Source organism: Lissotriton vulgaris, chromosome 5, assembly GCF_964263255.1.
Source record: "Lissotriton vulgaris chromosome 5, aLisVul1.2, whole genome shotgun sequence".
NCBI lineage: Eukaryota > Metazoa > Chordata > Amphibia > Caudata > Salamandridae > Lissotriton > Lissotriton vulgaris.
This window is the reverse complement of record NC_141693.1, coordinates 367,158,705-367,183,180: the sequence shown is the minus strand read 5'-3', so window position 1 is coordinate 367,183,180 and position 24,476 is coordinate 367,158,705. Positions and strand designations below refer to the sequence as shown.

The 24,476-nt window shown below is 44.8% G+C and overlaps 1 protein-coding gene across 2 annotated transcripts in view; it reads right to left on the bottom strand.

Annotated features, from left to right (window-relative positions):
• The window catches only part of PAX7 (paired box 7), a 267,766-nt gene that overhangs the window by 22,437 nt on the left and 220,853 nt on the right, over window positions 1–24,476 (bottom strand). For both annotated transcript variants that reach the window (XM_086921698.1, XM_086921699.1), the window contains exon 8: window positions 11,023–11,266. In XM_086921698.1, the coding sequence (XP_086777824.1) occupies window positions 11,023–11,266 (244 nt within the window). The remainder of the gene's footprint in view (window positions 1–11,022; window positions 11,267–24,476) is intronic.

The following is a 24,476-nucleotide window of genomic DNA, read 5'->3' as shown; positions in this document are numbered from 1 at the left end:
CTAAAAACACAATGTAGACTCTCTTAACTGATCCAGCCTGGAGCTTGCAGGATATATGTCTGCTTGAACTATCCCTTCAGAGGAAATTTCAGTGGCCTTCATAAAATTGTAGGGCAAAAGCGCCCACAGTGATCCGTCTACCAGGGCCCACTGAATCTAAGCTGCGGAAGTGACCAGGGTCAGAATTTCAGCACCCGCTGAGTCCTGCAGTGGGGTGCACCCACTGCAGCACCCAGCTATGACTGAAGCCTATGTTGGGCTCTGAGGCAAAAATGGGTGCCTCCAGCCGTCCGCTGCACCCACGATGGCAGGCAGCCATTTTGTGGTGCAAGGCTGGAAAAGGATGCCATCAGTACCCATTGAGACTCACCTGGCAGGACCAATGGAGGACCAACAGGGTTAGTGGAATTCACTGGTAGAGAAACAGTGCCAGTAGCACCCGCAGACGCCTGTCCTGCAACACTTACCCAAAGCCAGTACAGCAGAACACACCATGGCCTCAGACAACCCCTACCTAGACCGGAAGTGATTGCGGGGCTCAAAGATGAGAAACGTGTGCCAGCCGCACCCTTTCCCGCAAGCCCACCCAGGACTGGCAGCCTTCATGGAGTCCAGAGACAGACCCAATTCCCTGAGGACCATCTCAGAGTCCTCCCCTGCTGATGCCCACACTAAAAGAGTTGGCAGAGCTAGACACTTGGCACCAACTAGTAAACAAATTCCAGCCATCAGCAGGTTGTCAGATGCTGCCCCCAGGGGCCCCTTCCAGACAGAGACTCTGATTGGACTTGTCATATCTATTAGGATCTCTGTCACGCTTCTCGTGCCATCTCTAGCCTCATTAGCAGGGCTCTGATCTCTGGGAGGCTGAGGCAACGCAGCAAGGCCGGCTGGGGATATACAGGGATGGCAAAGGCCTGTGCTAGGTGTGCCAGGGAGCGTCTCAGCAAAGTATCAGAGAGAGCAGCAGGAGAGGAAGTGCGTATCACGGTGGCCTGGGAGTGAAACTAGGCACCATATAAAAAGGAGCACCCATTAGTGAATCAGATAGCTAAAAAAAGTGACCCACTTTTGCAAATCAGGACAGTTCTATGCTTGTAATGACAAGCTGCATGGGTGCAAAGCATGGGAGAATATACATTTGACCTTGCAGCAGGCGATGATTGTGTTAATATTAGAGAAATCAGCAGCAAAAATCCGGTCCACCAGACCATAAATCCGCCTCACAAACAGCCAAATAACCAGCCCCATACACTGATCTGTCAGACCAACCCTTCGGGCATTGCCAGATAGTTCTACAGGCAGGACCACTGGAATTATGCAGCTGGAAGGACCAAATTATGCTGCAGGTCTCGATAAATTATGCAGCAAGAAAAGTTCAATTATGTGACGTAAGCAGCACATATTTTGATTGCATTACGTCCTTATGTTGTCATTTGTACACGGGTAGACACCGTCTGGTCACAGTTTTCAACTCGTCAGTACCAGTTTGACACTAAAATAAAACAATAAGCAACAAAAATGGGACCAGTCAACCTTTGCAAAAGGCCTTCCACTGCGCAGTAACAGCTGCAAAATTGAATAATTCCAGTGACCCTGCCAAAAATTCAGTCCAGCCCTGGTGCCTATGGTAAAATGTCTGCACGTGGGAACATGTATCCATGTGCTAATGCCTGGGAAAATTTGAGCATAAAAGTGGCAAAATGCGAATGTGAAAGTGCTACGACATGCAAGTTTATAGATGTGAAATTTGTGACTGTTCCTGTGTTTAGGAACCTGTAAGTGTAGAAGTGTGTCTGCAAGTTCTTGTGTATGAGAGAATATGTCGCTGTGCGTGTTTCCCTCTCTGCTAGGGTATGTGCGTGAAAGACTGTGAGGGTGTGGGCACGAATGTGACTATGTAACACACTAACCCAAGGGACTCCTAGCGGAGGGAACTAGAGGCGCAGGCACTCAGAGCAAGGTGGCCTCCAAACTAACATGAACCCACAAAAGAAGCTGCTCCCGGGTTTGTTGACCGGAACTTTACTAAATCCGAAGTGAAGTTGCTGGAATCTCACAAAAAAGGGGACTCCAGGGAGGAAGAGAAGACACAGCTAGGTGCAAGACGAGAGACGCACCTTGATATAAGTTTGACTACAGGGGTCTCTCCTCCACTCTCCTCCCATGGGGCGTGTGGGAAACAATCATAGGGTTTATTGAAAATCTTCTTCGGTAGAGTGTAACATAGGTCAACCTACCAAGTGGTAACTTCTCACTGATATTTTGGTCACTGATATTTTGGTAAGAACGGAGCCCAACCTTTTTCTTTGTCCTGATGAATGCTGCAGACCCTTTGGGCCAAGAAGGCAGACACATGTCAACAAAATTAGCCACTACGGTGAGGGGGTAATAACGCCCCTATTTTCACTGTTCCTGTACTTTTAATACAATATAGCTTTTCCTTTTGAATAAATGTAATTCAGCAATTATACTGGTTTTTAAAAACTTCACTCACTCTCACGTGCCCCCACTTACTTTTGGAAGTGCCTCCGTGTCTCCAGTTGAAGGCCCGCTCTCTATCAAACCAAGTTTTTAGAAAGCGAGGACTGACGATAATGAAGCATGACACCTGGTGGTGTGTGAGGACAGTCCTTCACTTTTTGTGAGATGGCAGCAACTCCACTTCGATTTTAGCAAAGTTCCAGTCAACAAACTCAGGAGCAGCTTCTTTTGTGTGTTCATGAATGTTACTATACCTGAAGCCTGGGAAGGTGTGCCTGGGAAGGTGAACCGGGGAAGAAAAGCTGGGGTTACCCAAACATGTCCCATTGTGTACACCAAGCTTGCTACACCCTCCTCGGGGGCGGTTTCATCGTCACAGCTGACCTCCAGCCTCCTGGATTTTACTCAGGGCACCCCCCAGTTATTCTCCTACACATACAGTTATATATTCATTCTACTGATCATCACATGGGCCAGGACTGTGAGTCCTATATCAGTTCTGTGCTAGGAATAAAATATGCAATATAATCACTACAAATCGGATCCCTATGCTAACCGCATGTCTTCAAAAGCAAATGTCCTTGTTTCTAAAGATCCCTTATCAGAAATTGACCCAACTTGTATTTCGACGCCTACTTTTCTCTTATTTTCCTTCTCTGTACCCAGTAATGTCCCGTATTTGATTGCAACAGATGCATTATTGGACACATATTGTCTTTTCTGCCTTTCAGATGCCAACCTGCTTATGGTTAACTCAAAGCTTTTCTCAGACAACTTATTTTTCCTCTAGTGCTAGCTATGGGTGAAGTAAACATGGTGCATGTCATAGCTTTGGTAATGGAGAGGTTGGCATTTCAAGGCTCGGGCATCTTGGGAAATAGATAATACCGTTAGGTTTAACTCAAGCCTTTCCTTCTTGCTATCACATGCTCCAGCCAGCTATGGGAAAATCCCTGGGAAATGCCCCAAACCCTTGATCAACAACTCATGTGCCCAGGCCCACATCCAAAAGCAAACTTTGGATTGAAGTCACTTGCTTAAACTTCCATCCGAGCAGCAGTGCACGAATTGATAACCCTCTACAGCAATGGATAGTTTTGTAATGTCCATCACCGTTTCATCACTTTGAGCCCTGAAGGCATAGATGGGGAGGTTAATGGTAGCTGGATGTTGGATGGAACCCTTGACAGATATCCTTCAATAGTGGTTACTGTTCTGTTTGCAGGTCTGTTAATATATGGCTTCGGAGTATAACCTACCTTTTGTTTGCCGTTTTGAGTTACTGATGGCTTCTACAGCTAGGTAAGCCTTGGCCTGCAATAGGTGCCTGTTGTGGTTATATATATGGTTTTTAGTTATTGAGATCTTCTTCAAATACGGAGGTCTTCTGCTGATACAGATACCTATTGAGGCTCTCAATACCATATTTAGTGATTGAAGCCTTCTACACCTGTTGATTCATTCTGCCTCTATAGAAGCCGTCTTCTGTTCTTGATACCATCTTCAGCCTTATACACCACTGTTAGTTATTAATGTCTTCTGCAACTATTGATGCTTTCTGTGGCAATAGAGGCCTTATGCAGCTACAGAAGCTGAACTCGATTCTTGAAACCTTCTTTAGCTCTAGATACAGCTGTTAGTTAGCAATGTCGTCAGCGCCTATTTAGGTCTTCAGTGGCAATAGATGTCATCTGCAGATACAGAAGCCGTCTAGTTCTTGATGCATTCTGTAGCTTTTGAGGTTGCCCTTGATTTCCGGTGCTATCCAATACCTTCTTATACCTTCTGTTGGCAAAAGACTACACCTTTGGCTTTCGAGACCTTCTGTTGATGTTGGTGCCTTCTGCTGCCTTTGATGTCCTCTGAGGCAAATGATTCCTTATGCATCTATAAGTACCTTTTGTGACTACATATGTTGTCTTTGGTTATCGAGGTCTTCTGCAGCCACAGATGGCTTCCACAGCTATGAAACTTGTCTTTGATATTTGATGCCGTCTGCAGCAGTAAATGTTGTCTTTAGTTACTGCTGCCAACTGTACCAATTTACATTTTCTAGGACTAAAGATGGCATATTTCGCTTTTGACACCCTTTGTGCCATCTTGTGCCCCTGTACCCTCTCGTGCCTCTGTACTCTCTCGGAAATTCTGTTGCTGTCGGTGCCTTATGTGGCTAATGACGATGTATGCGGTTATTGGTGCCTTCGGCCGCAATAGAAGCCATCTTGAGTTGTTGCCGCCTCCAGCAGCTATAGATGCTATTTGTATATATTGAACCTTCTGTCCCTATCAGCGCTTTCTACAGACGCTGCTTTAGCTAATGGAGTCATCTGCCGCTCCTGTTGCCTTTGGTGACCACAGACGGTTCTGATTTAAGCACAGGAGTTTACGAAATAAAGGGCCCCCTCGCTCGGGTGCACCATCAGAGAAGTCACACAGGATAAGCAGAGCAGGGTTCGAGGTGACTAGATGAACAGGAAGTCTCTTTAACCCCAGGATGGTCACAGGTCCATTATTAGGTTAACTCCAGCACGCGGGGTGTACTGGGCGGGCGACCAAGGTCATGAACTAGAAGGTTTTCGTAATAAAACCCCCAAATCCTTGGGTAAAAAACATAAGAGGAAAAGACTCGCGGTGGTTTCCCCTATTTGGCAGTACTTTTGAAGGTCTTGTTAGGCTGGAACAGACACATTGGCATTTCGGATTCTGCATTACGTGGCACTCACTTTACCACAGCAAAACCACTCTGCTTTAGCAATCTCCACAATTTCCGACAGTTCAACCCACCAGTGGATTAATGCAAATAGTTTCAAGCTTGGCCAGTTAGCGTCGACGAGCTCCACTGCTGGGCCTATCGCCTTCCGCCTGCCCCACTTTCTGTGTTTCTGATTAAGTGTCTATCTGTAGAATAAACATGGATGATTTGCCTTTGCCTGGAGCCAGCAGGAGACACTAAGAGGGGCTCAGATCTGGTTAAGAGCTCCATTCTATGGATAACACATGACAATTATTCTGGGCTAGCAGACATCAGAGGGTACCGGTGCCCTCAGGCGGTGACTCTCAGGGGACTATCGATTCCTCTTGCCAGTCTTGCCCGAGGGCAGCAGCATCCCTGGGACTCTCAGTTTCATTTAATAAGGTGTTGTACTTGCCATGTTTCTCGTTAGAGAGTGTTGAATGTGTTTTACTGATTATAAATTAAATCCCTTCTTTTCAGAGGCGTTTATCGCCCTGTGAATGGTGTTTAGGGATCCCCGCTCAGGGAGCAGTTGGCAGAGCCCACACTGGGATAAACCATTACCACTGGCTTGCTGATGAGCCTGATTGAGATGTGCTTAGGGAGCTGCTCAAATGAACTATAAAATGTTACACTTACAGTTCTCGGTCACCAGTGTGCCTCCAGAAAGGAAGAGTGGCGGACTGCAAACTAGTGCAAGTGGCTTGTGCTGTCGCACTATAGGTAGGGCCATTTAAATTATGTGGCAAGATAGGACAAATTATGTGTCAGACTTGACTAAATTATGCGGCAAGAAAAGCCAGCTAAAGAGGCATAATGTGGCGCATTTTGTGAGAGTATTATTTCATTATTTTGCCCCTTTGTTTTCACATGGCAAGGCTGTCTGGGCAAACATTTCACCTCATTAGTATCAAATGAACAACCAAATACAGCAATAAGCAACTGAAAAATAACCAATTAACTTATGTGAAGGGCCTTCCACTGCGCAGGAACACATCGCCATGTTATTGATAACTTTTGAGGCGTTTGAGCTAGAACGATTTTTTATTGAAATCAGCAGAATATGCAGCAGATGATGTTTTGTGTGGCAAATTTATAATTATCTGGAAAATGCCGCAACCGCAGATTCAAATAATTCCAGTGGCCTGGCTAGAGGTTTGTGTTCTAAACCAACCCAAACATAAAAAAAAGTAAGAACTGATGAATTAGTGGTGAAAAGTTCGTGTTTTTTTGGCATGTAAGAACTTTGTAGCTCAGGAAATAGAGTTGAATGAAAATATTGTTGGCCACCGCTATATGGATAAAAATGGTTACGTGGCTAAGATATCAGTAGTGGAATTAGAAGACCTGGAGGGAGATTCCCCAATGCTCTGCTCTAGCACAAAGGCATCCAAAGTGATGCAAAATGGTGTAAAGTCTTGGAAGGGAATTTACTTTTTATCGCAAAGGGTATTTTGTGTTGCAAATTTACACTTTTCTCGGTGCAAATAGTGGTTTGTGCAGCTGTGAACCACTTTGCATCAAAGGGGATTACATGTATGAAATGTTTTATAATATGTCAAGGCATATGATTTGGGTTGCTCTCCGCTTGGTCTTTATTGTCTTGCAGCTTCTAGATTCAGGCCCTAATTCCAAGGAAGTACCTCCACTGCCTACCCCTCTCCCACCTATTCCTCCATAGATGAATGTTCCGAAAGTTTTTGGGTCTAATTTCGATCCTAGTGCAGGAATACAATCAGGAGCAATCATTTTTTGTTCTCGTTTGTACCACTGTGCCCACGAGATGGTGAACACTAATTGTGCTGCCTCAGTTGGATTTAACAACTTTAGCTAGAGATTAAATCGAGCACAAAATTATCGAAAATTGGCACAAAACAGACCCTAAGTCTCTTTGCGATTGGTAGCCCCTATTTCCTTAACCAAAGGCTAAATTTGAAGCAAAAGCTTGGTGCGACCCTGGCACAATTGCTAACTGCACCAGGAAGTTTTTGTGCCTGATTTACAGCACACTTCAAAACTGGCCCCTAAAATGTCTACAGTTGCAGGAGATGCTTTTCTTGCTCTAGGCAATTGATTAGCTATGCCGGATGACATATTTTTATAAGGTTAAATCCACAGTAAAAGCATCAGTGATAGATTCCTCTGACTTGCAGCGAAGATGGCCAATAGAGAACTCCCTAACAGACAGTATGTGTAGCTAGCAACATTAGTATTTATAATTCACACCAATCATCTTCATACAGACAACTACGACCTTTCCTTAATTCTTGGGTGAAATCCGTCAATAAAAGATCAGCGGATATCTTGATATGAAAGGGAATGCTTCTTCCGCATTGCATAATTCTTTCAAAAATGGGCAGAATCCATAATATCTGGTTGGCAGTTCTAAGCATCCTGTGAACCATTTACTCCCAAAAAGAAAACAGTATAATAATTTTTTCTTTAAATTGTGTTTTCTGTAAAGCATTGTACATATACTTTTAGATACAGTTATTGCTACCCAATTGAAATTGGTTCTGATTTTACTGAGTTCAGAAGACTGAAAGGCTAAGACAACAATGCCAGGACTCGAACCTGCGTCCTGCATACAAATCTCAGAAGCAATCACAGAGTTGTCTTGATAGTGTATATGTATACGGCTTAAACAGCAGAGGTGATGCTTCCATTGTACCTGTATGCAATATCCCAGGAACGGGGCAGTATTGCCTTTCTTCAATTGAAATAACCAAATACTACATGGGTTTACTTATTTGAAGTAAAGAGAACGGTGCCACTATGGAGGACCTATTCCATCTCCTAATTAGTACTGTCACTTTAAGAACGGAAATCCGGAGTTCTTGGTGTCCCACCAGGCACATATTCATTTTTTTCTCTTATATATATATATATCACATGTTTAACTTTTGTATGTTCTCCTATTCCTACTAAACTCTAAGCTTAATTTCCATTGGTTCTGGAATTTCTTATTGGCTGGAGTCATTGGTGGTATAAAGTTACCATGCTAGGTCAGTAAAGATCTGTCTGCCCAACGCGTTGTTTAATAATGGTCTGTACTGGATAATGGGTAGAATTCAATGTACGCAATCCTGTCAGGGATATTTGCATAGTACTGTGTATTTAGGTGCATGTGTCGTAGGACTTAACTGTTTATTTCAGCACCAGATATCTACCAAGGTGGCAGTTTGAGAGTGCTACTGGGGGGAATTCTGGACTCTGGTGCATTAAAGACCACCAGAAGTGCACTTTCTTTCATTCACTGGTGGTACCTTTTTTTATGTCTGATCGTGGGCTGTGTACTCAGGATCATGGACATTTCCTTACTCGGAGGCACAATATTTTTACTATACTGATGGTGTATGGTCAACCACAAAGGATTGAGAGCAATACAGTATCCAGTAGCAAGACCCTTCTGATCAACATAAGTGTGTGGTAAGAATGTGATAAATTGCTAAGATCTCTTTAAGAAGGAGGCCTAAGTGTAGTTCTGAGCCCTTCCACTGGAAGGCCAACCCTGTGAACCCCATACTTTTGCCCAAGGATCCAATTCCAACACCCTGCATGATTAAACAAGGAGCAGTTTTCAAGATGTTTGTCTTGTAACCCAAGACAGAACTTCCCCACCTTGCTCAAGAGGAAGCCCATAAATCTGATCTCATTAGTGACTGAGAAGCTGACATACAAATTAAAACTCATGACGCCTGCTCACCTCTTCTGGATAGTATTAGTGCTGAGCCTTTGCAGCCAGAAGTTGATAAAACAAGGAACTGTGAACCCAAGAAGATCTGGCGATTGGAACTCGGATGTACTGTTGCATGCTGGACATTTCCTTATAAATAGGATACGTTCTGCCTGTGCTCTGGTCTGTCAGATCTGCCTGCCTCTGAATGAAGCCTTGGCAGAGGAGCAGAGCAGGTGCACCAAGATGACGATGCCAATAAAGTGCAAGAGAGAAGCTGGAAATAGTGACTGCTTGCAGAACATACTTCCATGTACCAACAAGAGATCTTTCACTCACCAGGGCCGTTTGACTGACCCCCCCCCCCCCCCCCCCCCCCCCCAACTTCCCGCTAATATTAAACTCAATCCTGAAAACCATATCTGGTGTTCTTTGAGCATATCAGAAGGCACTTATCTCCACTGGGCAAACTGATGAGGTCTTTCAATTGTTAATCAGTGTACGAATCCAGATAATGGACCTATGTTGTCTCCTAGAACAATGCAAGTACTGCATGCCTGCACCTGGAACCCCAAGCTTTACCAAAGAGGAACCAAAAGTCAGTAGGAATCCTGAGATGCAGCTTTCGACCATCTTCCACTTCTCTGGCGTTACCCTAGCAGCATAGTACCTACCTGTCACCCCAGAACCAAGTAAAACACCATACACTCTTTGCTCAGACTGGCCACTGCTTAGATACAGGCATGTTTAAGTCTGCCTGGTTCCTCAAAATGTGAACTTGAGGAGCTTGTAACCCAGGAGCATCAGAAAAAATAGGACTACTGCCAGTCAATTTTGAGATACTGGCCTTTTTGTCCACATGGAAGCCCCGTAAGAATACTGCGAGCCAAGGGAGGCTCTGCAGCACTAACAGTCACAGAAAATCGCTATCTACAATGTCCTGAAATACTTGTTTATCAAAGAAACTTTTTTTATTTTAATTTATTTGAATAATGCCGCATTTTGGTTCATGCAGCAGCAAAGCTCCATGACCTCTTGTGAAATCTCTTTATGACTGCAAAGTGCTTTTGTGCGAACTGGTCTGGCAGTGCCAGAGACCGTGTATTGCGCTGTAGTACGTCGTGTTCATTAACTGCCTTTATGTTTGTAAAGAAAGCAGTGACCTCTCAAAAATTGTAACCAGAAAGCGTTGATTGCAACCAGAAAGCTTCGATTGAAACCAGAGAGGTTATGCACAATCATAAAGCCTGTTCATCATGAAAAAGGGGCCAACTAAATGTACAGAGAGCTGCTGCCATTTTATTTCACGTTTGTCTACACTATTTATAAGCTATATGATTACATCTACAGAACTGATTTCATTATTAATTCTCGTATTAATTGATCAATATTTTAATAAAATGTTAACTTGGGTACTAAATACCACCCCATATCACACTTCTATTATTTTTAAGCACTATAAGTGATGTCATTGCCCAATTTGTGGAACTCGGTTTATTCACCTACAGAAAGATGGAAGTCTGAATCTTCTTTTTAGGATTCAATCTAATGACCTCTAGTTCTCTGTTTTCTCAGCAACGAGGGTTGAGCTCACTGTGCCATCCCATCTGCTTCCTATTAAGTGTACATTAAAGAATGCCAATGTTAAAGACATAGCTCTGACTGGATATTGACCTATAAATGTTGTATTATATTTCATCTGAAACCAACATCCACATGACATCCTATGTGTAATCCCTGACTAACTGACCACAGTCACCAATGGAGAATCAAGAAACTGCAGGAGTCTTGGCTAACCTCTGCTCGTAATACCGCTTGGCATCTTAGGACCGAAAGGGCGCCAAATAGTTTAGCCTCTGATACTGCCCACTGTTCCCTGCAAAGTCCAGGGCCAGGGCCACAAAGACGGATAGTCCTTTCACCAGCAGAGTCTCTAAGAAGATAAGTCAGATTTCCTTTGCTGGTAGATGTGCTGCATGCTCAACTGTGGACAGTGTCCACTTCCTTTGGCAGAGCTACTGGCCTCAGCGGACTCAGGCTAGTGACTCTCTTAGCAGTCACAGACAGGACTCCTTACATTTCAGTGCACAGGGTTCTAAGTCCCATAAGTACACAGGCAGGTACTTACTTTGCCCATACTGTCCATACTGGTAGCTGGCCACGGGGTCCACACTGTAGCCGGTAGTGCTGTACGTCGGAGGGCAATACGACTGTGAGGTGGAGAGACTATCAACAGACTTGATCGAGTCGCTCCGCTGGCTGCAGCTTGCTGAAATGGAGTTGGAAGTTTCCAGACCACCATGCAGAGGGGAAATTGAAAAATCCTGTGATTGGGACTGCACTCCGCTGGGGTTACTGAGGATGCTCATCACCTGTGAAACAGAAGGCCACAGCATTAGTACAGGTATGTCGTACCAGGGAAAAAGAGTGATATGACACGTTAGCTCAGGACGGGAGCAACACAGCAAACAAAATATCCTCTTATTTCACATCTACAAACATATTCAAATAGCTAATGAGAACTCAGGGTTCACTGTGAATCCCTGAAAATAAAGGTAGACAACCCCAGAATCTATTGCCATCTAGGCTTTGGCAAAGGCACAGGAAAAAGCTACATAAATCTTCAATCACCTCTGACGAAATAGCAAATAGGCCTAGAATTCACTGTGTGTATGCCATAACAAATACAACAAATGAGATTCTGGAATCAAATGACTTTTCACGAGAAATTAGAGCTGGACCAGAGAAGATGCTCTCAGATACCTTAACCCCTTCGATGCTCATGACGGAACGGTTCCGTCATGAGCATCGGTTGAGCTGTGCTCATGACGGAACCGTTCCGTCATGACCACGCCCGTTTTTATTAGGGCCCAGCACCGGGGGGAAATCTGCGCCACACGGATGTGGTTAACAAAGGTGATCTCAGGATTCAATGTGCTATCCTTAGAATTTTCAGCATAATGGATTGCATGCTCTACTGTATGTCACCGAATATTGCAGTATAAAGGATCTCAGAATTAAATGTCATTCACCTGAATTTACAACAGTAGGTATCTGGAGATTTACCATCACATCACCGGAGGTTACAGCACAATCCAGTGGTTGATCAACAGTGGCCATAGTGCCTGATTTAGAGTTTGGTGAATTCAGGACATCCTTTTAAAAAACGCAGATGCCCAATTCACCCTTTTTGGAATGCATTGACATCAGTGCACTCTAAATAGGTCAGACAGGACAACCATTGGTTTTTGCCAGATGTTCCGCATCAGCTTAACTGTAAATACACGCCATAATATCCTATCGCTGGTAATAAGCAGAGAAGGTAGTGATGAATCCGCTGTCATCACGCTGTATTAGAGCACAGGGACTCATGATCCACTATCACACCACCAGAGAGTGGGGATGAGGAGATCCAATGCTTCCTATAAATTTCACTAGGATTTAGATCAGAAGGGCATTCAAGATCTTCTGTCTGCTGGAAGTGAAGCAAGGGAACACAATCTATTTCTGAAAAACAAAAGCATATCGGGATCCACTGGCATGACATTAGAAACTGCAACATGCAGGGCACCAGGACCTGCTGACACTTAGCATGACAGATGATCCCCCAGGATCAATAGAAGTATATTCCATGGACACCAACAAGTCATTTTGGACCCCTGTGATCTTTGTGAAGGTATCTTCGGATCCAAAACACACCCTTGGCTAGCCTTCACTATCTCTGGAGACAGTGAGGCACTTAAGGAGGCTTGATAGACACATCAAGCAAGAAACAATCTGAGAAAGTTAATAACTACATCAGAGAAAAACAAATGGAGACCACAAGATGTCTCTCTGGTAACATCTTAATGGTTATAGAGTAAAGACAGTAGCCCAATTTCTTAACATATGCGCCACTTGTGGGTTGAAATACAAATCCCACTGCTGACCAGTGAGTATGTGATCTGCTCTCCCAGTATGGGTCCATCCGTCTCGACTACATCTATAGAATTCCTGCGTTCCAGAGACACCAGAAAGCAGGAAATTACAGCACATATTTGGAGTTAATTCCTAAAGGCAATCTGCACCCTTTGTCCATATTTATTTTCGCTGCCCAATAACATCTAAAGCCCACGAGAGGGCATTGGGCATCTGACCCAACCGAGTGAAAACATTTAAATGTCAAGGAAAATGAAGGGTGTCTGTAGAGTTCAGGCCCTGGCCCACTGAAAAGCCCCACTGGCCTTTTGACACCCACTATTCATTAAAGGGACAGATTTTTTTCAGTTCTTTACATTTACTTTAACCTTATTGACATCAATTAAAGTGGCAAATTGAAAATAGTTTGAGCCCGTCAAGTGATGAAATTGTGCTTTATCCACTGCCAGCAGCCTGTGGAGCTATTGTGCAAAACATTCTTTCACCAGAAGGACACCGGCTGAATATTGCAGAGGGGCAGAGGTCCCTACTTAAGACCAGAGTTTCACTCGAAGCTCTCTGAATCTTGTGCAAACTCACAGTCAAAGATGGTTAGGAACAATTATGAAAGCAGTCTTGTTATTAGTGTGACAGTCTTCAGACAAACTATATTTCTGTGCGTCAGAAAAAACAATATTTTTATTTCCATCACAAACTGGTACAATAGTGCGATTCTCCAACAGGCTCCAAGTCAGTGTGCGCATTGCAAGATTTTTCAATAGCTCCCTTGAGAAAAAGCGCCTTGAGGGAAGCTGCATCCATCTTCACTCCACTCAAGGCACCTTACCCCGCTTCTCCCCCACCCTTCTCTTATAATAGTTCAAAGCATGCCAGATTCACTTTTATATTGAGGCGCCTTAGAGCATCCTCTAAAGCTAAGCTCCTGATCTTAAATAAAAATATAATCTCCCACCTTGTTTTATGGCTTTTTCATGTGTAATTGAGAGACAGATATAGATATATATTTATTGTTCGATTAATTAAAATCATTACAAAGTGCATTTCATCTGTAAACATAAACGCAACACACATTGCACACGATGGGAGGGGTAAAAGAGAAAAGTGCTATTGCTTTTAGTAAAACATTGCTAGCTAACACACTAAAAAACATACGTTCAAATTGCACCTTGCATTTTAAAAAAGTTGCTAAAAAAGTATTGTCACCCATGACTTTTGACGATTGAGAGACAAGTATTAATCAACACTTATTTTGTTTGACTAGTAGATTGACTTGGAAGCACTGTAACACTGTATAATAAATACATAATTTTCTTTTGTAGGCTGCAGTTTCGTGTGAGTTGTGTTTTTGAGGGGCCCTGCAACCCTGCCAGATGTATTATTAACTTTTTATCTGTTGCATGGTAATATTTTTACCTGTTACCCAGGATGAGTGTGTATACTGGACACCATAGAATAGCGTTCACTAAACCCATTCCCATTGTAATGCAGGCCACAGCATTCTCTATTACTCTCTATTTATCTCCATCTCAAGCTGTTTTACAGCACTCATTTTCCATCCTCAGTCTTTAGCATTTCACATTGCTCTTCATCCAGTCTCATCTCAATGCTTCTTACAATGTTCTTCATCCATCACCCCAATCCAGTATTATTTACTAACGGATACACCTAGCACTGGAAAATGCTGAAGACAAAATGGCCTCTCTACACTCAATTAACCACATGCACGGTTGGATGCAACCAGGACTGCTGACTGCTGATGGCACCCATTCCTTCACGTGTACTAGAGGACGTAGCTAATTTCAGTTAAAGTTTACGTTCAAAGAGCCTCCATAGACTCAGTCTGACACATGCATCATGGGTGCAGTTGGTTATGGTCAAAGCACAAGGGGATCCTTACACTTAATCAAACATGTGAAAGCCAGGTCCTAGTCAGCACCGGAAAATTGTGCAGTCCTAAGTGTTTCTTTCCACCCAATCAAACCACGGCCAGCAGGAAATAGATAGCACCAGTGCACGCTTACGTCCAAAGGTTTAACTTCCAGTCAGGAGCACATGAAAATCCAAAGGCATTTATCACCTCATACAAGACAAGCACAAGAGAACACCGCTAATTCTTCTGAAAGAAGAGTTTCATTCCAGCTCAGTTTAACACATATACCACAAGTCGTGGGTACTTGTGGTGAACAGCAGACGCCCAATCAGTTTCATTCCACCCTCTCTATGAAAAACCTCCACTGCTTCAACCAGGCTTCAAGAAAGCCAAAGCCTAGACATGGCCACCCACTGAGTGTTACTATATGCAGCGTTCTTACGCTTTTCTGCACCCCTCATCTTGTGATGATGCAAGACTCTGCTTTGTGCAAATTCCATGGTGTAAAGTTTGGTGTGTACATCCTTGCAGCCTGCCTGTGGGTGTACTCACAGCCACTGCATGCTCTGATCCTGCAAAGGCACCCATTGAGCTACAGCCTACAGAGTAAGGCCACAGTAGAGCGCATCCGACAGCGGTGCATAGTCACTCTACAGCTAGACCTTGGATTGCTTCTCCGCGATCACCATCTTTGGTAACAGTGGCCAATGGACTTGTACTGAGAGGGTTCAGTCTCTGCAAGTTCACTCGGAAACAGGTTAAAGTAATTTAGGCAAATGTTTGAACTTTCGGAAGTTTGCAGCGGATGCAGTAATCCCCCCTGAAGATTGGAAGGCAGCCCTCCCCCTCCACACCGCTCACTTCCCTATGACCTTGCCTTGCTGTAATTTATTACTTCTTGGTACATTACCATCACTAATGCAAAATCAATAGCAACTCTACATCTGCAAAGTTTTATCTGACGGGAAATCGGCAGCCTGTCAATCACGGGGATTGGCAGGCGCTGATGGCCGGGCTTGTGCCGTGCCCCCATCTTCCTCCTGCTGCACCACATCAGTCACAGGTTCCACAGGGGTGGTCACCCCAGGGTGGTCAACAGGAGGCAGAAGGGTGATCGCCGATTCCGTGATAACCCGCTGTGCCATCCAAGAGGCCAGTGTGTCTGTCGGTCCAATGACTGCGTCATGGGCCCCATGTGAAACCGCAGGCCCGAAGCCCCCCTCGCCCGTACCGTACTCCTCCACCACCCCTTGCAACAACCTCGCTCCCCCCTCGGGACGTTTCATCACTCTCCTGTACTTTAAAAGAAGGAGAGGAATGAAAGTAATTAATTCCCTCCGTTGCTGAGCCGCCCCCGGGGCTCTGTGGCCATGGCGTCTGCAGCGGGAAATGTGCAGCTTTTATGATAAACCACCGAGTCTTTGGGAAGTCGACTGCAATTACTTGCCCCAATCTCGACCATCGCTGCCTCCTCTCAGTGGGTTGTTTTGGGGGTGGGGAGGGGTGGAAGACAGGGGGCGATGGTCAATGTCGGGAGTCAATTCCTCGCCCCTTGCACGGAAGCGCGCGGGTCAAAGGGTACCGCGAGAGAAGACAATCGGTGTTTCTAGCCCATCGCCAAGCTGGCGGGAAAAGGATGCTCTCCACATATGTTGAGGAGAGACCTGGGTCATCCTGCAGGTAGTTTGGAAGTGATGACCAGGGTCTGCGCCTCGTTCAGATATCGGTGTAACTTTCCAAAACATACTGTGCGCGGCTTCCGTTAGTGGCACAGATAGATATTTAGCCGAGACTAGAAGCAGACCGCACAGCTTTAGGGGCTAAAACGTGGAATGCACACACAAGCACACCCATATGTGTATATATGTGTCCTCGTTATAAAACCAGAGCTGGAAATGTAAACATACAAGTGCAGGTAGTATGCACCAGAGTTCCTGCTTGTTTCCGAGAAGTGCCGGTATTCTCCAATCTAGTATTACGTCTCACTTCAAAGTGCAGGTACTCTCCCTCTCCAAATAAAAACGTGCTGGTACTGAGTACCAGCCCATTTAAAGCACTGGATAAAACCACAAACCTGCTTGTGAAATAGTTAACAAACGTCGACAGAAGGCAGAGATGGTGTTATACAAATACAAGACAGCACTACATAGTACTTATTTCTGTATTAAAAACAATGCTATTTTTTCTGTTTTCCACATTTTATGAGGATGAAGAATAGCCCTTATTTATGAAGGTGGCAACGTTTCCATGAATGATTTATCCCTTCCACTCTTGCTATACCTTTGTAGACATCTCTCTCTCTCTCTCTCTCTCTCTCTCTCTCTCTCTCTCTCTCTCTCTCTCTCTCTCTCTCTATATATATATATATATATATATATATATATATATATATATACACACACACCTGACACACCCACCCCTGTATGGCAAGACTCACTCTCCAGCAACAATGCACTCACTCATGCTGCAAAATTATTTGGATATGCACAATAGATTTAGTTATCTTTGACTATAGTGTAATAACACCACTATAATGAAGTTTATAATGATAGTTTACATAAACAGATTCAAAATTCACGTTTTGGAACTTCAATACAAAAACCCACGTAATTCAGAATAGTCTTCTGGAATCCATATATGCTGAAAATTGGTAAATGATTTCATAATGCACAATCCCTTCTTAGGGTCAAGTTCTGATAACTTGTTTTTTCATGGGCCAGCACAAATTGCTCAAAATGTCGTCATTAGATCCCAGTCCATTTTGATATTGGCATAAAATCTACTTAGGACATGTGCATACCACAGAAAGGATGAAAACTGATACAGCCGTGCTCTAGGAAATACTATTAAGCTCATTTAATATTTATATAAAATTATGGGTTGCACAAATGAAACAAACTCCTATTCAGTTACTGTTCCTACACGGTGTACCCATTAATTACGGTACTCCCTACAAACACCACTTTATTAGCTATGAGGTCTTAGAACTGAGCTTACATAACTGTACCTGTACACCACTTTTTCACATTTTCGCAGTGGAGCTCTGTCACAACCTGCAGAACGAAACACACGGGGATCTAGAAAGGTATTGGTGTTCAAAAAGTCTGGATTTCCTCACTGTGAAAACTTTTGTTTGGTGAGTGTGATAACCAGTGTGGACAGGTTCTATTTTTCAGCAGTATTCTCGGGGAAACCAGTCGTTTACAAGAAAGGGGTTCTGAAATAGGAGGTGCTTGTAACACAGAAGAGCTAGGAGTGTGCCTAGTTGGTAACTACGAGGAGAAACATTTTACAACTCCAATGAGAATAAAGGTATTCGAAAAATTGTAGTGGGTGAATTCATAGTGCAAAGACACAAGAAGAGCCGGTGACGAATCTAGTAGAGGTGTTGCAGATGGCGGGAACTACACACTGCTTGGGCTCGGCGGTAGCATCCCTACAATCAGAACCCACCCAGGCCCTCTGCGTCCTTCTGTACTCCAGGTTCTAATCCCCTTCCCTCTGTTTTCTCTTTAACTTCATGTTCCCTCGCTTTTCCTCTCCAGGGCTCCCTCTTTCTCTTTATAAACCCCTTCTCTCAAGGTCCCTTCCAGTGGATATCTCCCCTTGGTCCCTTCTCACGTACTCTGTACTCACCTTTATATATTCTATTCCCAGAAAGCTGCTCTTGGTTCCACGTCTAACCCAGTCTCCACCACCCCTCGAACTGCCCCCTCTTTCCATTTCCTCCTCCCACCTCCCTGTTGTAGAATCAAACTTGTATTTTCCAATTCCCTCAAAGCTGCTCTGCGCTGCCTACCTCTCGCACCCCCAGGGGTGCTGGTAATAGACTGCCAGTGCCCACTTATTGCTTTCAAACAAGATTTCAGAAGCTCCTTTGAGGCCCCTCCCGCTGCAGCCCAGGCCTGGGGGGCGGGGTGCTAATACATGTGAGAGGGACTTGCACTACAAAGCTCTCGGAGCTCGATCCTCGCCCGGGGCGGCCCTGCCTGCCCACAGATAGCCTCAATCCGCCTCTCACCGGATCAAGGGACGGAGGCATCAGTTAAGGCTTGGCTTAGGACTGCTGTAAGAGACACCGGCGGTAGGGGGCGGTGGACGGTCCCATTGAAACCCGCGAAGGGGGTGTGAGCGGTGGGGGTGGTAGGGAGTGTGGAGTGGTACAAGAGACTGCCACCGATGTGCCAGGGAAAATGGTCCCTTCCTCCCAGATGGGTAATAAAAAGGGCCATATTCAGAGCGCAGTGCGCCCCTCAATCTCTGGGCCCTGGTGCAATGAGAGGTGCACTATTGTGTGGGGAGATGGAGTTCCTGCGAGTCTGCCAACAACAATGGCAAAGGGCCCTGGCCCTTCCCGGTCAGGGCAGTCAGTGGGAGGATGGTGACGGCCCAGGGTACCATTAACACCTGTGAGGGTGAAGGCGTCCTGTAGCCTGCTTTACCGCCCATAGTGAACAACGCTTGTTGTTATGCCATCTTAGCATCATTTATAAAGCGCACATCTGCTATGGGGGTGGCCCTTTGGCGCTGTGGGCTGTCCGGGGCACACAATTAAGGCTGGTTCTGGCTGGCAGCGTATTGTCCTGTCTTATGAGCTCAGACTGTTACAGTACTGTTGGGTGTGGTGTGGGATGAACTCTAGTGATGTGTGTTTTGGTCACCGAGGGCTGTGTTTGTAGGGCTGTTCACAAACTCCCAAGGTGTGCTGGAGGACCAGTAGCCCAGAAGGTGGTTGTGTCTTGGTCAGCTTGGAGTAGATTCTTTTTTTCAAGTGCGTAGGTTTGTATTTGTGGGTGAGCAATAAGCTGGAAAGCTAATCCACTTGGCTTGGGTTCTGTTAGAATGGCTGTTGTCATTTACTTGTGAGTCATGTTAGATTGCGCAATGTATATGTTCTAGCAGTGAGTATTGGATGTACTGCAGACAGCTTTCAATTTGTTGAGTCTAGAGTTGCTTCTAATATGTTTGTTGGCTTACTGGTTATGTGAAAAATTGTAGGGTGGTCTTAGGGCGGTATTCAGTCTGTGTTTAGTGATGTGTGTTGCCATTTGCATACTTTAGGTACTGTATGTGTCGCACAGGTCTCTGGTGTTGATGTATTTAGTGTGCTCTGTAAGAACGCTGCAGTGGGCATTTGGTTGTGCATGCTGTGCGTGTCTTGTATTTTCAGAATATGTGGTAGAGGCTTAGAAGGTCTTTTTTCGTTGGGGCAGTTGGAGAAGAGCTCATTTCAAATTGCTGTAAAAAGGTGTGTGTTGGTGCACATATTTTTTTTTTTTTTTTTAATGAGAATGGTGGTTGGACATATGATCATTAAGGTGTACTGTTGTGTTTGCAGCATTGTGTGTTAAGGCAAAGGTCACTGCTGTGTTGTAGTCGTTAAGATGCTCTCTTTATGTTGAGTGTAGCTAGTGCAGCACATTGACATCTGAATGGTCCTCGGTGCTCTACTGGATGTGTAGGGGTGTGGGCTGATGTGTCTAGAGTATTCTGTTGAGCTGAGTTTGGCTGCTGTTGGGAATTTATTGGTAGTTCCTGCAAATTTTGTGGTCATGGAATAGAAGATTCAGGACTGAATATTGTGCCTTTTGATTTGTGCTGCATCTCTAAGGTCTTCTGTTTGTTTTTAGTGCTATTGAAAAGGGGACCATGACATCTGTCTAGAGTATATGGCACTCTCTAGGAATAACATGTGGTGATTAAACTGCCTATGTTTACTGGTGGGGAGCGGCGTATTGATAAGCACTCCTGACCTAAGTCTTCTGGAGCAGGGCAGGTTGACTGGCAATGATTCAACTATGTAGTTCTGCGGGGAGTCGATCTGTCCAGAGCATTAGGATGCTTCTTCACTGCTGCTGCACTTTTAAAATGAAAATACCAACACTTGTCAGCAGAGCTACTGTACCTTTAATCAAACTGTAACAATACTTCTCACTCTCAGTGGCAAACTTGACATCAGAGAGTGCTAACACTGCATTCTGTGGCTACCATACTTTACATCAGAGTACCAACCGCTCTCACCAGGGCTGCTATACTTTAAAGCAGACAGTACCACTTCTTCTCATCAGGGCTGATATACCTTAAATCGGAGAGTACCCACACTTCTCACCAGGACAGCTATACTTTAAAGCAGTCAGTACCAACTCTTCTCATCAGGGCTGATATACCTTAAATCAGAGAGTGCCCACACTTCTCTGTGGGGTTGCTGCATTTTAAATCAGAGAGTAGCAATACTTCACAACAGGTTGCTATAATCCAGGACAACTATACTTTAATCAGAGAGTACCAACACTTCTCACCAGGGCTGCTATACTTTAAATGAGAGTATCAGTACTTCTCACCAGGGCTGCTATACTTTAAATGAGAGTATCAGTACTTCTCACCAGGGCTGCTATACTTTAAATCAGAAAGCACCTACTTCTCCGCTGGGCTGCTATATTTTAATTCACAGAGTACCAACAGTTCTGAGCAGGGCCGCGATTCTTAAAATCAGGAAGTACCAACACTTATCACCAGGCTGCTATACTTTCAGGGCTCGAGTCGGGGGTACACGTGGGTGGACGGCGTCCCCCCACTTCTTTCACAGGGTGGATGCCATCCACCCTGCCAAGAAGTTGGGCCCCACTAAAAAAGATGCTGAATTTGTCCCGGTGTAATTTCCAAACACCGGGACACATTCAGCAGCACCCTTGTTATCTGCTTTCGATCACAACAACGAGCAGGCGAGGACGGGGCTCTCTTATTTCTGACTCCTGCTGGTGCTTAACAAAAGCCGAGTCTCATGGGTCATGATGCCTCCTTTTAAGAAAGGCAGCTTTTCACTTTGTTCAGGCTCTGTTTAGGAGATATGCATGCACTGTAAGAATGTCAGATGTGTTAGTCTTTCCCAGTAATTGCACAAAATAAATAGCATTTATATATGCTTACTACCCTTGAGGAGGCGTTGTATTAACTTAAATATCACTATTTCTTTTAAAGCACTATGGCTATAGAAAGCCTAACACTGACAAAAGGTAACATTGTTTTATGTGTAGCGTACAGAAGTGTGAATCTCCTGCATTGATCAGGAGGGTTTGCAAGTATACTCGAAATAAGCTCAAATTTACTCATGATACACCTGCTAAACATTTATGTGAGGACTTAAGATCTGATGTCACTTCTTGTAATGTCACTTTAAGTGATGTCACGCGCTCTGATGTCACACACCGTGATGTCACACGTTGCGATGCCACTTGCATACTGATTAAATATGTTAGTCCCCCCACTTCTTTTTTTTTAGGACTTGTGCCCTGTATACTTTAAATGAGAGAGTAGCAACACTTCTCACCAGGGTAACTATACTTTAAACCAGACAGTAACAACTCTTCTCACCAGGGCTGATATACCTTACATCAGAGAGTGCCAACACTTCTCTGTGGGGTTGCTGCACTTTAAATCAGAGAGTATCAACACTTCACAGCAGGGTTGCTATACTTTAAATCAGAGTGCCAACGCTTTCAGTGGGGCTCTGACACTTTAAATCAGAGTAGCAACACTTAATTGGGGGGATGGTACGCTTTAAATCATACAGTGCCAACATTTCGCCGTGGGACTTCTACACTTAAAAGCAGACTGTATCAAGAATTTTAAGCAGGGCTGCTCAAATCTTAGAATACCAACATTTCCCAGCGAGGCAGCTGCACTTTACAGCAGCGAGTACCAACTCTTCTAAACAGGGCTGGTACACTTCAAATCAGAGAGTATCAACACTTAACAGCCCGGCTTCTATCGCAGTTAAAATAGTCCCAGCAGGGCTGGGCTGCTATAGCTGTAACCAGGCAGTACCGACCGCTCTCAGCTGAGCCGCTTAACTTCTCACAGTAACAGAGTCCCCCCCATCTGGCGGCTTTACTATTGAGAAGAGGGCGCAGGCAGACATCAGGATGACTATATAATGTGACGGTTTCTTTAAATACAACTGGCCGTGTTGTGCTATGCCAGGAGGCTTCCATTATTCGGTATTGGAGGGGGGAGGTTCAGCTGGTTCAGTGCCTTTCAAGTCCTCTAAGAGACTGGAAGAGCTTGGCAAAGTCAGCCACGGTATGCTCACCCATCCCATGAACCCGCCTTTAAGAGGCCCCGCCCAGACACATTACAGCTTCTACACTAGTCCTTCAGCCTGACAGAAACTGGTCTGGCTCTGCCCAGCCCAACCGGCTTCCAGAGGGACGCGCCGCGCCTGTTGTGAAGTTCCTGTTCTGTCAAACGGAATACCTAACTGTAGCCTGGAGGGGCTCTGTTGACGCGCAGATAGTGATTGCAGATGGGATGGGGGCGGCGTCAGAAGTGAGTTCGGCAGATATCTACAAGATATGCCCGTTTAGAACAACAATTTGCATATATTTAATTGCAGCATTTTCACGCTGCAGTAGGGGCGTGTGTAATGGATGTCTGCTCAGCGGCTAGGCAGGCGGGTGCTCGTCACTCGTGAACTCGCCCTCCGTTGTCTAATGGGAGACAGACAGCAGGTGACAGAAATAATTTGTCAGCAGAGAGGGCGTCAGATGCGCGCTCCGCGGCACCCATTTAGCGCGGGAAGCCTGCAGGTCTGGTGCTCCCTCCTGGGCTTCGACGCGCGCGCGCGCCATTGTGAGAGACCGGCTTTTCCAAGCGGGGCGGGGGGCGAGCAGTGCACCGACTGCGCCCCATTAATTGAAGCAGATTAGGACATAGATTGGCTGTGACAGGCACCGGGCAGGAGGAAAGAGGGGACCGGAAGCAGCCATTAGCGGCCCGACAAACAAGCTGTCACATCTCACATAGGTTAACTCCAAGCACTTACTATCATTTCACGACGGCTATTAACCCGTTTTCTCCCATTTCTCTATTAATTTAATATTTACTCTGCTTCTCCCGCCCGCTGCTACAGCTGCTGTGTGCGCGTGTGTGGCTGTCTGGTCATGGGTGACATCTTAAACCAGAACTAGGGCTTGTAGTTTCACTGTTAACGCCTGAAGTACAGGTTTTAACTGTCAGGTCTTGTCGATGGCGCGCACATTTTATTGGCCTACTCAGCAAGTACTTTCAAGACGGAATTTGGACAAGTCGAAACCAGTTGGTTTGATATTGAGAGACTAAAGGACTCATAAAAAGCAACTCATTCCACGTCCGTCTTCCCTCACGCTTCTCCTTGCTTCTTAAGGAATTCCAAGTTTAGTGCCTTCTGCTGAGGCCTCATGGCAATAGTAGCTGGGAGTGGGCTGCGGGGCAAAGTTACAACATTTCAACCCTGCTTTACAATGCTTGGAGAAATTATAACGTTCTCCACATTTTTCCAGATCTGGAATTAAAATAGTCAATTATTGCATTACACTTGTCTGAGGTCAATAATACCTATGGATTAGTTACTTACCTGTAATCCTAGTTCTCTACCAGGGGTATCCTCATCAAAGTCATAAACACTAGAAAATTCCCGCGCATGGGCGGGAATATTCTAGTGCTTATGACTATTGATGAGGATCCCCTGGAAGAGAACTATAATTATATAGCATCCAGTATATGCCCTACTGCTGCATCGCAACGTAAGTATATTATTATTTTTACATCCACATCATTTACCTAACCCTGTTCACTATAATATTCACCTATTATATTCACCTTTCGCTGTAGTAGGATAAAAATGCTTTGTATGCGATATTATTGTCATGCATTATATATTGGGGTATACATAGAAAATAAGCCTCTGCGACTATTTTGTGACAAGCAGCTCTTTCTCCAAATTCAAGGACTTGGGTTTGAATATTTATTTTATTTTA